The 12,901-nt window shown below is 57.8% G+C and overlaps 2 protein-coding genes across 3 annotated transcripts; one reads left to right on the plus strand and one right to left on the minus strand.

Annotated features, from left to right (window-relative positions):
* Nucleotides 1-570: 570 nt before the first annotated feature.
* Nucleotides 571-7,040, minus strand: EMC10 (ER membrane protein complex subunit 10). Of its 2 annotated transcripts, XM_026488283.3 has the most exons (8): nucleotides 6,895-7,040; nucleotides 5,857-5,929; nucleotides 4,825-4,934; nucleotides 3,876-3,980; nucleotides 3,359-3,540; nucleotides 3,117-3,210; nucleotides 2,126-2,212; nucleotides 1,819-1,900 (listed from the first exon to the last, which is right to left on the minus strand). In XM_026488283.3, the coding sequence occupies exons 1-7, from the start codon at nucleotides 7,006-7,008 to the stop codon at nucleotides 2,126-2,128; spliced, it is 765 nt and encodes a 254-aa protein (XP_026344068.1). In that variant the 5' UTR covers nucleotides 7,009-7,040; the 3' UTR covers nucleotides 1,819-1,900. The 2 variants fall into 2 exon arrangements, with proteins under 2 accessions (XP_026344067.1, XP_026344068.1); XM_026488282.4 differs by lacking the exon at nucleotides 2,126-2,212 and having other exon boundaries at nucleotides 571-1,900.
* A 47-nt stretch (nucleotides 7,041-7,087) lies between these two features.
* GARIN5A (golgi associated RAB2 interactor 5A) lies at nucleotides 7,088-12,459 on the plus strand. Its single transcript, XM_026488298.3, has 5 exons — nucleotides 7,088-7,336; nucleotides 7,562-7,680; nucleotides 8,043-8,173; nucleotides 11,398-11,677; nucleotides 12,298-12,459. The coding sequence occupies exons 1-5, from the start codon at nucleotides 7,276-7,278 to the stop codon at nucleotides 12,352-12,354; spliced, it is 648 nt and encodes a 215-aa protein (XP_026344083.2). The 5' UTR covers nucleotides 7,088-7,275; the 3' UTR covers nucleotides 12,355-12,459.
* The last annotated feature ends 442 nt before the right edge of the window (nucleotides 12,460-12,901 follow it).

The following is a 12,901-nucleotide window of genomic DNA, read 5'->3' on the forward strand; positions in this document are numbered from 1 at the left end:
GAGGCATCAGCAACAACAGAGGAATCAAAATTGTTAAGTGCCGCCCTTGAGCAAAGGACAAGAACCCAGAAAATCGCAATGGTGCTACCGGGCTCCACCTCCCTCTTGGGACAGATGCAGAGCCTCATGACACGGAGCAGTTTGAGCCATCTGTTGGCAAGGCCGCGGGGGAATGGGGACTGGCGTTTGCTCCACGGAGGGCAACTCAGCAACATGGATCACGTTTACAAATGCCACTTTCCTTTGGCCGGCTGCCCCGCTGCTGGGGTTTTATCCTGGCTACACCTGCATCTGTGAAAACGGTGACGTCCGTAGGTGGAGGCCAGGCTGAATGAGCTCCTGTATGTATGTCTGGCGGGGCACAAAGGAAAGGCCATTCCCCCACTAGGAGAAGTCTCCAGAATATAAGGTGCAGGAGCAAAGAAGCAAGGGCAAGGCAGTGTAGGGGGTTCGCTACTTTTGTGTCACAAAGAAAGGAGGACAGCGTGTGTCCCTACCTGCCCGCGCTGGCACAGACGGACCCGAGGAGGGAAATGAAGCAAATAAAAGCAACGAGGGGAGACAACTGTCCGCCACACATGTTTTATGTTGTTCTGACAGTCGAGCCACACGAATGCATTACTTTTTCATAAAAGTGTTTCCAATCTGCCATCGTCGTTCCACTTTTGGTCATGCATCCCCAAGAAATAATTCAAACTCACCAAAGAGAGACAAGAGCGCTCGCTGTCGTGGTATTTTTAACCACATCCAGCAGGAAGCTAAATGCTGGACATTTGGGGAGCGGTGTAATAAACTGCCCTACAACACCGCGGAGCGCTGCACAAGCCTTACAGCCACCGTGACGGCCGTTTCTGTGTGTCTCTGAATAACACACAGCGCGAAGAGCGGAATTCAATAAAGCCTGTACACCAGGACTTCCTTAGAACCAAATCAACGGTTGCATTTGGTTGCTGGAAGTCGTACCTTTTCAAAACACTGATGTATTTCAACATATTGTCGATATTTTTAAACAGATGGGGGGGGTGATAAATAGGAAAGGCCAGCGGTCCTCTCCTGGTGGCCCGTCCCAGGGAAGACATTCCAGGGAGGGGAAGGGATTCTATTTACATCATCCGGCCCTTGACTCTACTAAACATTAGTTCGTTTTTACTTTAAACATCATTTCTTCATGCCTCAAAGCCTACGGAAGGCCTGGCATCCTGACGGGGCAGGACATCTAAACTGCTGCTCAGAGCCACGGGCAGATAAAGGCCAGAGCGGGGTCCCGAGGCAGGGCCGCTGGGAGGAATGGGGCCCGGGGGGCGCCTGCGGCCAGCCCACACCTGCTCTGTGCCAGGCCCCTCAAGGGCAGACAGGTGGGAAGTGCGTGGCCCAATCCAGTGTCAGAGAAGTTAGAGGGACCCCTAGCCCAGCCGGGGACAGGCAGGGCGAGAAGACCACGAACAGAGGCACAGAGGCTGGAGAGAACTCGGCATGTTCCCAAACTATGAGGCTCAGGGGGAGGGGGACAAACACAAGGTCAGAGCTGGGCCAGGAGCTTGAGCTCCATGCTGTGGGCAAGAGGAAGCCTTTGGGGCTACAGAGGGACCACAGGGGAAGGCAGGGTGCACCAGAATCTGGCCACCCGTCCGCCCAGAGGGAAAGGACTCCTGGGGAGGAGTGTCCTCCTACCCTCATGGGCTGGAGATGGGAGGAGCTGGCAAATCCTTGGGATGATCAAGGACAGGAGGACTCTGGCAGGAAGGGGGTTACCTGGATGAAAGACGACCAGGCACTGATGCCCCCACCCTCAGCGGCCACTGCCCCCACCACCACCCCCGCCGCCGCCCCCTCCCTGGCCCCCGGCGTCTGGCGCTCCTGACATCATGAGGAACAGGACGACGGGAATGATGTACATCCACTGTGGGCCAGATGGGAGGATGGATGGACAGACAGACAAAGAGAGAGACAGAAAGAAGAGACGTGAGTATAAGCCGCATTCCCCCAGGGCGGGGAAGGTTGGGGGAGCCGGCGTGAGGGGAGGCCACGTGAGGGAAGGGGGCCCAGGTCCCCTACGTCACTACAGGTTGGGGAAGGGCTGGTGGGGTGCAGGGAGGGTGGAGGCGGGAGGGGGCTCAGTCCTCACTCAGGCCTCCTGCGGCGGCGGCGTGGGCCCCGGGGCGGCAGGACGCAGGGCTGTGAGCAACACGGCCCCCCCGAGGATGAGGTGCCACTGAGGAGGGAGGGGGCATAGGTCAGGGCCAGGGGTGGCCATGGGGTCCTGCGGCCATCGGGGAGGGCAGAGCTGGGGCAGGAGGTTCTTGGCCTCTCTAGGCCTCAGTTTCCCCACAGTGCAGCTGTCAGGAGCTACTGGCAAACCAACTGAGGCCCCACGGGCACCACACTCAGGGCAGTCGGGCTTGGCATCCTCCCACCCACAGTGGCCTCTGCTGCCCCCTGCCCTTGCCTCGGGTGGACCAGCCTTCTGCCCCAGTGCCCCCAGCTCCTCCCCCCAGCCCCAGCCTGGCAGCATAGGCCCGTCCCCTCTCCAGCTCCAGCTCACCCATAGCCCTGACTCCCCTAACTGCCCCTTCCCAAAGCCACCGGCATCCCAGGCCCGGCTGGAGGACCCGACCCACGCTCTCCTTTCCAAATCTCCCCATTCCATTGAAACTCTGCCTCTCTCCCTTCTTCAGTGCCTCATAGCACTGGCCCACCTAAGGCCTCGTCCCAGCCTCCTCCCAGTGCTGACCCCGTCCCTCCTCACTGCCCTTCCTTCAGAGAGGCCTCTGTTCAAGACTGACACTGCCTCTACCACATCTGCCCCCAGCTTCAGAGGCCGTCCCCGCTTCCCAGAACAGCCTGGCTCCGGGCCGGCCATTTGCTGAGCCTGGACGCCCTTCGGCCACGGCCACGAACAGACACGGGGGGGCAGGGTGCATGGCTCCACAGTCCTCACCCACTCCGTCCGGGCCCTGGGCTCAGCCCAGGTGCCAGGAGACAGGCCCAGAGGCGACAAGCAAGCCCCACGCACAGGAGGCCTGGAGGATGAGGAACAGGCCGAGGGCCATGGGGGAGAGAAGGGGAGAGGGGGACTCAGGAGGGAAGGGAGCAGGGGTAGGCAGAGCTCCACTCACATATTTGGCGAAAAAGGACTTCTGTTCTTGGGGGTTCTTGGCCTTCTGGGCCTGCTCCATCTCCAGGCGCTCAATGAAGGCTGCGGTCTCAGGACTGGGGTGGAGAAGGAGACAGGGTAAGGGGCTGGGGGCAGCCAACAAGGACACGGCAAAGGCAGCAGAAGGACGGCTGAGACAAAGACGGGCTGTCCACGCCCGTGCCCCGCACCCGCACCCAGGACACCCGCACCCCGCGCCCTCACCCTGGGGCGGTGGCCGGCGGCTGCAGCTGCACAGAGGTGTTGAACAATTCCAGGTCCACGTCTTCCACTTCGTGGCCCCGGCAGCCCCCGGGGTGCGTCACCACTGACACGCCCACCACGTTGCCAGCCACATCTACGTGCAGCGTCAGCTGGTCCGAGAGGTGCGACTCTACCAGGGAGCACTGGGGGGGGCAGGGGGATCAGGGTTGCCACCCAGACCTTACCCGCACCAAGACCCCCAAGTCTCCAGCCCCCTCTCACAGGCCCAGAAGGATCTTTCAAAGCCCTTCACAGGTCCCCCCTCCCTCAGGCACAAGTCCAAGTCTGACCTCCCATGAGGTCCTGTGCTGTCCCATCAAAGGGTCCAGCACCTGGACCGTCCCCCCTCCAGCCCAGGGGACCCTTGAGGGCAAGGTCAGGTTTGAGTCCTCCCTGTCCATAAACGGTGGGGCACAAATGGTGGAAGCCAGGCTGGGACAGGTGGGAGGCACAAGGATGGGCCCCGTCACTGACTCACCGCGGGGACAAAAGAGGAGACGTAGCCACCAGTCTCTGGGCCATCAGGGGCCCCAGGGCGCTGAGGGACCCGGACACGGTACAAGCCATTCAGGGCTGCCACATCCTGCAGAGCAGAGGAGGGTGACAGTGAGAAGGACAATGCGTGGCCCCCACCAGGCCTGGACCGCCCCTGGGCCCAGGGGACCCTTCCCCTGTCTCACCCCGCCAGCATCCTCCTAATCCCTAGCCCAGGACTTTTCCCAGTAGGTGGCCCTGCTGGTGAGTGAGGCCAGGCGCCACCGGGTGCTCCACCTGGGGGAGAAGCCACCTCAAGGGGAGCAGAGCCCAGCCCAGGGATGGAGGGAGCCCCACGGACACTTTTGTCAAACCTGGATCCAGTTGCACCTGGGCCCACCCCCTACGTGGACTCCCCAGTCACGGGAGTGACAAATTCTCCAGGGAGGCAGCTGTGACAAAGAACCACGTGGGAAGCACACAGCAAGGTTGGCTGGGGTGGGCCACCTCCCACAGGGAGGGCGCCCATGGGCACGTGCCCGCCCACAATGAAGCCTCCCTGGCAACTACATCTAGCCAAAGGGAGAGAGTGCAAGTGGACTGTGGCAGCTTTTGTGGGCCATCCCCAAAAGATGGCTTCTCTCTCTGCCCCTCCTTTTTCTCTTCCTCTGGCCTGCTGCACCTCCATACACTGTCCCTAGGGAGGACCAAGCCAGGCCTGGCAAGAGCCCGGCCCTTGAGGAAGCCACGGAGCAGGCCACAGTAGAAAAACCTTCTTTTGTTTAACTGTGGCCCTTATGGGGATCTCTTTCTCCTCCCAAGCAAATCTCCTAACTGACTGTAAAGTATCTTGGCTCAACCTGGAAGGGTGAGAGGAGCTAACGATATGGCATGGCATGCTCCAAAGCACAGGTCCCCCCACACCCCAGCCAAGCCCCGGGTCCCCTTCTCACCCGGAGCCGGCCCCGCTCCTCCTCGTTGAGCTGCCGCTGCGACAAGGACAAAGTGCCATCCTGCTGGTTCCAGAGCAGTGACCCCCGCTTCCGAAAGTGGGCACTGTCATCTGTGGGGAGTCAGGGCTCAGCAGCCACCCCACCACTGAACCCCTCGACCCTTGCAATGACCAGGCTTCTTCCCCCTCCCGAGCCCCCATTTTCCCACCTGCAAAGTGGGGACACCCCCCATCATGTCCTGCCCTCCTATGTCACAGGGCAGCCCACGGCAGAGACACCACAGCTCCTAAGCCTTGCCTCTGCCTTGCCAGGTGACCCAGGGCCGGTCACCTAATCTCTCTGGGCCTCGGCTCTCCCAGCTGCAAAATACAGGGGCTTCCAACCACCGGGCCACATCAGAACCAGTGGGGCTTTCCTGGGTAGAGGCCAGGGTCTGAGTCAGGAGGTCTGTGGAGGGTCCCAGCTTCAGTGTTTCTAACAAGTGCCACAGAGTTTGGAGGCTTGGACCTTGGGGCCATACTGACCTCTGTGGTCTGGGATTCTGAACACCTGAATCGTAGTTGTTTAAGCTGGGCTGTACAGCAGGTCCTGCCTCTACCACTCACTTATAGAAGGAACTTGTGCGGTGCCCCTGTGAGCCTCAGTTTCCCCCTTCTGGAAAATGGGGCTTTCTTTAATACCTACTACATTGCATGACTGCGGTGAAGACATCTGAGTGAATACACGCAGAGCATCTAGGCCCTAGTGCAGGGCACAAGGTGACTGGTCTCAGAAGTCTGCTCTGACCTTATTACTGTTGCACTGGCCTTTCTGAAACTAGGATGTGTCTTACAGGTAAAGGGAGTATTCAAAGGCAGAGCTCCTTCTCTCTCTTGCCCTCCCTGCCCCAACCTCCCCAGAATAATGCAAACACACTCTGAGGGGCAAAGCTTTTAGTAAATGGGTGGCGTGTCTCACACTGGGTGGCACCCAGACCCAAGTTCTTCACGGGGCAACGGGTAAGTGCCCAGACAAGGAAATTGCTGGACTCACCGATCTCGAAAGAGTGCTCCAGCAGCAGCCCCACAGTCCCGCAGCCCTCACCCTCTCGACCTTCTGCTCCAGCCTGCAGGTGAGAGAGAGGTCCCCAGGTGAGGACCGTCAGAGCCCTCAGCAGGGCAGGACCCACAGACCCCAGGACAGACCCAGGCTGAAGGAGGAACCTTACTTTCATATTCATATCCAAATACTGACACTTGCCACCACGATTTCACCGGGAACAGCCCATTTCATGAAAATTCATGATCTGGACGGTCCCCAGAAAACCAAAGCCTGCAAAGAAGGGTAACTTTGTTTCCAAGGCAACCACCTCCCGTTCCAAGGCAACTATCTTCACGCCTAGCATTGTAAACAGTTGTGGGTTAAAGGATGCCTGAGCATCCTTCCCAACCTAATATACAAGCGGCCTCGTTTCCACCTTAACAGCCACAATAGGGACGCTGCCACCCGAGTTCCGCCCCGTATCAGGTACATACAAGGCTCCACGCCGTCCATTTCTCCAAATTCAAATTTCTCCTACCTCTACATCCTCCAACCACGCCCTTGCACCTACGCAACCCTCACACCTGCGCAACCCCGTGTCCAGATTTTAATCCTCCAACTCAAGATCCCGCCCTCCTTATGCATATTCAGGAAGCAGAACTCTATCCAGTAACTCCAGAGCCTCTCAGCCGTTTTCGTTTTAGCCGCTCCCACGTGCGACTCGCCAAGGTTCCACCCGAGCCACACCTCCTCATGCATATTTAAAAACTGCGGCTCCCTAGCGTTCCAGCGTTAACACGATGTTCACGCCCCAACCTCTTTCGACGCATCCTCGTTTTTACAGCACCGAGAGCCCAGGGACCACGATCCCATCCGAGCCCCGCCCCCTCGTGCATATTCACGAGCTAGAGCCTTCCTAACTATACTCACTTTCACCTCATCTTCCCTATTGGCCCTGCAATGCCTCGTTCCCACCTTACCCGACCTAAACACCCGAGACCCAGGATTTCCGTCAGCCCCGCCCCCCGTGCAGAGCCAATGAGTACTCACCCCCCGCAGAGCGGCCCCGGACCGGCACCCACTGCCCCGGGCCCGGCTGGGGGCTGCTGCCGCCATCAGCAAGAGCAGGAGCAGCCGAGCAGCCACAGCGCCGGCCGTCGCCATTTTGGCCCCTTCCCATCAGGCCAGGGGAGGGAGTGAGCCGGGCGCCTGCGCCAGTTCTTTGCGCCTGCGCGCTAGCCCTGCCGGGGTCTGACGTCAGCCGGGTGGCAGGCGCTTTATGCCGGTCTCTGGGCTCCGCCTCCTATATGACGACACAATAACGGGCGTCTCTTCGGTGACGTTAAAGCCGGGTCCGTTGCGTTGTGACGTGATAGAGCCCGCAGCCCCACCCACCGGTTTTCTCCGCCGGCACCTCCCTCCGCTCTCCCCATGGGGCGGGGCGTTGCGATGATGCGGGGGCACGAGACTAAGCCTGCCCCCAGTGGAACAGGTGAGGAGGGACCAGGTGGGATGGCAGGTGAGAGGCGGAGCCGGGTCTGGTGGGGTTGGACCAGGTGAGGGACCCAGGTGAGGGATGGGGCCGGCGATGCGAAGACTGATAGCCCAGATTTCCCTACCCTCAGAGCTGGACTTAGCTGAGCCCAACCAGCCGGGGGGGGGGGCGGGGGGGCCGGCCCACTCTCCTGGACTAGATCCCCGAATTTTGCCCCTCTAGAATGCCCCCTGGTTCCAGCCTATGCCACGGGCCGGCCCGGACGGCTCCAACGCCACCTCCTGAGCGGCGAGTTCGACCAGCTGCGAGACTTCCCCATCTTTGAGAGCAACTTTGTGCAGGTGTGGAGCCCCAGAAACCCCTGACACCGAGCCTGGGCTTGAGCCCTGACCTCCTGATTTGGGGAACCGCTGCTCTGCAGACTTCTGACCATTCTCCTATAACGTTCATCTCCTGGGATTCTGGATCAACCCCCACCCCCATGCCTCTAGACCTTTAGCTTCTCTATGAACTCTAGCCTCTGATTCCCTCCGTTCATTTTCCCTTACTTCACACCTGGTCACACCTGGATAACTCTTGACCTCTGACCCCAGGATGTCTGACCTCATACTCCATGTTTAATACAGTTGGCTCATAGAACCCTTAACCCCACCAATCCCACCTTCCATCTATCTGCCTTCTAACCTCTAACTTCTGGCCCCAGGTGACCCGGTTAGGAGAAGTCGCCAACAAGGTCACCATGGGGGTGGCAGCCTCCAGTCCAGCCCTGGAACTCCCAGACCTGTTGTTGCTGGCCGGCCCTGCCAAGGATAATGGACACCTGCAGCTCTTTGGGTGACTGCCCCCATCCCAGCCTAGACCACCTCCTTCCCCAGCTCTGGGCATCCTGGGCCCCCTCCCTGCAGCACCTCCTCTCACACAGATGACTTCCAGGGCCAGGAGTCTTGGATGGCTGCCAGCCTGCTGTGGGCTGCTGGACACCCAGGAGAACAAGGGCAGGGCAATCCCCAGGGGCTAGAAGTCAGAGAGAGATGGACATGAGAAGGCAAGGATCAGGGGAATAACCGTGTGTGCAGTGCCTCTGCATACCAGACGCCTCCTAAGCCACTTAGGTAATCTCATCTTGGACATACTTATATGGTGGGGCCCCTTAGCCCCATCCTTTGAAGAGATAAACTGAGGTTTAGAGAGGAAAGCCACTTACCCAGAGACCTACACTGGTTCAGGGGTTGGGTTGGGATTGGAATCTCAGGTTCCTCATCCTTACTAACCTCATGATTTTTTTTTTAAGATTTTATTTATTTATTTGACAGAGAGATAGAGCCAGAGAGCATAAGCAGGGGGAATGGCAGAGGGAGAAGCAGGCTCCCCACGGAGCAGGGAGCCTGACTTGGGGCTGGATCCCAGGACCCTGGGATCATGACCTGAGTTGAAGGCAGCCGCTTAACCGAGTGAGCCACCCAGGTGCCTCTGGCCTTATGATTCTTGAGCTCCAGTGCCACACTAAACACTACGCCTGTGGGTCCTTGGTTTCTCATTGAAAAAGTAATGCAAATACACATCAAGGTACAGAACACACTCGGCACAAAATAACACCTTTCGCCCATCCTAGGCTCCTGCCTCCAACTCCAGCTGGAAATAACAAAACATTTACATACATGTAGTATATTACAAAAACATTCTGCCAGTGGCTTTCACTTTTTTGACTACATCTCACAGTTAATGAAAGAAAGAGAGAAAGGGAGGGAGGGAGGGAGGGAGGGAAGGGAGGGAGGGAGGAAGGAAGGAAGGAAGGAAGGAAGGAAGGAAGGAAGGAAGGAAGGACCCGCTTCTCACACACACACACACACACACACACACACACACACACACAAGGGGGTCCACAGTTCTTTGTCTGCAATTCTAAAATCTAAAAAGTTTTTTTGCAACCCACTTGGTGGCAGAATCTGATTCTGACCTAAACAAAATTAAGGCTACTTATAGCCTTTATGTATCTCCCCTGTATAAGTTTAGAACATTCCACTGGGGCATTTTCTCTTCTGCACTGCTCCTTTTCCTTTCAGTGCTAATCTGTCCCACCAATTGGTCTCACCGCTCACTGAGTCATGACCTGCAGTGGGAGGGACACTAAGGACAGTGCTGAGGGGTGCTTGGACCCCCCCATAATCTCCTTCAACACTCCCTCAAATAAACATACCATCAAGGTAAAAAAAAAACAACTGAGCTTGCCGTGCAAATGAAGCATCAAGACTCACTCAGCCCCTAGGCCCTCCTTCTGACCTACTTGCAGCCCCAAGCTAGCCTGGGCCAGTTCTGACCAGCAGGTTGTGGGTGTTCACCCTTCCTTTAAAACCAGCTGCGGGTGCGCGCTCCTTTTCCAGTCTGCTCACTCCCTCATCAGCACCAATTCAGCGTTCGCTCCATATCAACATAGTACAACCACCAGGTCCTTTTTTGGACAAACACGAGCTTGGAACCCGGCTTGCATCTAGTGCTGTTACCATCCTGCTTGGGTTCAAATCCTGCCTTCAGCTCTTCTTCACTGGCTTTGGCCAAGTTCCCTACCTGTCTGTGCCTCCGTTTCCCCATCTGGAACATGGTGATAAGAGGAGGACCCACATTCTGGGGCTGTCAGAGGATAAACTGAGTAAATGTTTGTGAAGCGCGGGCAACGCTTTGTAAACAACTCTTCTTCTGCCATCTGGGGAATGTCATAACAGATGGAGCCACTTACTAAGGGACAGTGGTGTTGTGCCCGGTGTCTTGGGATTACAGCCAGTGTGGTAGGCAGAGGGCATCCGTGCGCACAGGTGTGAGGGTGTCTGTAAGATCAACTCCTAGAGATAGTATTGCTGAGCCAGAGGGGGTGGTATATGGCTGCCTGGTGTTGTGGTTAAGAACGTGGATAAGACTTGGGTTCATATCCCTGCTATGTGACCTGGGTCAAATTATCCACCCTCTCAACAAGCATCCATTGAGCACCTACCATGTGTGAGCTCTGGGTACCCGGGGAGCAACAGGGAACAAAATAGGACCAAAATCTCTGCTTTCAAACTCGCCCGCTGGGAAGGCAGGCAGAATAAATGACAGTTTGTCCAATGGGGTGAGGTCTGTGGAGACAAAGCAGATGCCGTAGGGGGTGGGGAGGTCTGCAAGGGTGGTCACGGTCGCAAATAAGCCACGGGTTGGAAACAGACCTTCTCCCCGAGAAGGTGCTTCTTGAGAAAGACACGAGATTAAGGGGCCAAGCCACGGGGCTAGCTGGAGGAAGATTCCCCAGCCTGTGCCGTGGTCCTGAGGTTGGACCACGCCTGGAAAGTTTATGGAACAGCAACGAGGCCGGTGTTGCAGGGGCTGAGTGAGCGAGGGAGTGAGCAGAGAGGTAAACAGGAGGCCGACCCTCTAGGGCCTGGTTGGTTGTCAAGGTGCGGACTTTTTACTCTGAGCCCGGGGAGGGACATGAACTCGGGTGTTGGCCGGCGCCCTCTGGCGGCCGCGTGGGAACAGCGGCGAAGGCTGAGGCAGCCGCCCCCGCGGAAAATTCCGGTGGCGGGACCCGGCTGGTGGCAGGAGTTAGAAGTGGTCGGATCATGGATATGGTGGCATTTTAACGGTGGAACCGTCAGGATTTGGTGGCAGGATTGGATGAGGATATGAGAGAGAGAGTCGGGTCAGGAGCAACGCCACGATTTCTGAGCGGGCAAGCGGGAGGATGTAGTTAGGATGGGGAAAGCAAAGAGGAGCAGGTTTGGGTTGGGGAGGTCAGGAATTTGGTCGTTGGACCTGTTATGGGTCCGATGTCATTCTCACATATAACTGGAAATTTCAAGAAGGCAGCTACCTATTAGAAGAATCAGCGGGAGACACAGGTACTCTGGGGATGGACGAAATATGGGGGTGGATAAAATTCAACAGGCAGAGAAAGTGAAAAAGGACTCTCTCTGGCCAGAGACAGGGGCGTTGAGGTGGGCGACCCCGACCCTGGAGGCGCCCGGGACGGGCAAGGCTGTCGAGCCAGGGAGCGTCAGAACCTGAGGCCGCCCCTTCCGCCCTCCCAGGCTGTTCCCCTTGCAGTTCGTCCAGCTCTTCGTTCACGACGAAAGCCGCTGGCAGCTCAAGGTCAAGTTCCGCACCGGCCGCGCCTTCTACCTGCAGCTGCGGGCCCCGGCCGAGACCCGAGACCGCGAGTTCGGCCAGTGGGTGCGGCTGCTCTACCGCCTGCGCTTCCATTCGGCCGAGGGGGCCGTGCCTTTCACGCAGGAGTACTCGACGGTGGAGGATGGAGAGGACGACGACGACGACGACGACGACGACGACGATCTGCTAGAGCGGGAGGAGGTGGGGGAGGGGCGGGACTGCCAAGGAGGAGGTGGGGCGGGGAGTGGGCGGCACTGGGGCCCGGAGCCGGGTGGAGGAAGCCCCTGGACATTTGGACTACCCCGAAAGAGGGCTGGGGACCCAGACTCCTGAGCATGAGGGAGGGGCTGGGGGCCTGAATTCCTGTGTTGAGAGCGCAGGGCACCTAGGAAGGCCCCACTCCTGAGTCCTGAAAGGGTATGAGATCTGTGTAGAGACAGCAAGATCTCAAGGCAGGGCAGGGTCTGCAGGGCCTTGGGTATACTAGCCAAGGTGGCTATACAGGTTCCTAATTGGGTACCCCCATTCTCCAGCCTCTCTCCCCTTGACCCACTTCGGTGGCATATGGGGAAGGGACACCTGGGCCCTGAAGGGCTAGGATGGGCCAGACCAGATGCCCAGTTTCCTATAAGGCCTGGGGGAGGGGAGGAGCACCACTCTTTGAAGGTGGGGGCATTGAAACCTGTGGGGCCTCTTCCTCTAGAGACACCCCATTCCCCCCACCTTCCAGGTAAGTACAAAGTCATCCATCCACTCTCGGCCAACACTGCGGGTACATCCGCAGGTCAAGGCCTCTGAGACAAACTCTTTCATATACCCAGCTTCAAGCCGTGGAAACCAGACTTGACCCACAGACCTCTGAACTCTGGGGACTCTGATTCCTCCAATATCCGTGAGGTCACCGAAGGACCAGAGATCAAAGTACCCTACCTCAGGGCCAGAAAGATGAATTATTAAAGTTAATAAAGATCGGCCACTTAACCAACAACCAGGTCATGAGCACTTTTGTCAACATCACCGGTTCAACATGGCTGCCTCAACATGGTGTTTGGTTCATCGTGTGTGGCCCCCGGGGCCACCATGAGACCTAGTGCCCACCATTCCATCATGGCTACCTCACTAGAGTAGTCTTCCCCATCTGGGCTTTGGTTCCTCCTTAACTCGTCGTAGTTGCCTCTGCAGCCAGCCCGCCTCCTTCCCACTCATAGTAGCTAATCCCAGAGGGCTGCCTCCACGAGGTCTTGGTTCACCTGTGACTTGTAATTGCCATGGCAACATGGTAGCATCACTAAAGTAGCCTTTCCAAGATGGCGGCCTCAATATGGTCTGTTTCATCAGGGCTGCCTTATCATGGTTGCCATTCCAACCTGCTGTCCCCATCACTAAGCCCCTATAGGAAGAGGGAGGCAGAGCTACAGATTCGAG

Source organism: Ursus arctos, unplaced genomic scaffold (genome assembly GCF_023065955.2).
Source record: "Ursus arctos isolate Adak ecotype North America unplaced genomic scaffold, UrsArc2.0 scaffold_19, whole genome shotgun sequence".
NCBI lineage: Eukaryota > Metazoa > Chordata > Mammalia > Carnivora > Ursidae > Ursus > Ursus arctos.

Bases quoted from the DNA above. Each gene is read 5' to 3' on its own strand.
- GARIN5A (XM_026488298.3), top strand. From the start codon at position 7,276: ATGGGGCGGGGCGTTGCGATGATGCGGGGGCACGAGACTAAGCCTGCC. The intron at 7,337-7,561 runs GTGAGGAGGGAC...TTGCCCCTCTAG, and splicing joins GCCTGCCCCCAGTGGAACAG to AATGCCCCCTGGTTCCAGCC. The intron at 11,678-12,297 runs GTGGGGGAGGGG...TCATATACCCAG, and splicing joins ATCTGCTAGAGCGGGAGGAG to CTTCAAGCCGTGGAAACCAG.
- EMC10 (XM_026488282.4), bottom strand. From the start codon at position 7,008: ATGGCGACGGCCGGCGCTGTGGCTGCTCGGCTGCTCCTGCTCTTGCTG. The intron at 5,930-6,894 runs GTGAGTACTCAT...TCTCACCTGCAG, and splicing joins CCGGGGCCGCTCTGCGGGGG to GCTGGAGCAGAAGGTCGAGA. The intron at 3,211-3,358 runs GTGAGGGCGCGG...TCTCCACCCCAG, and splicing joins CCGCCGGCCACCGCCCCAGG to TCCTGAGACCGCAGCCTTCA.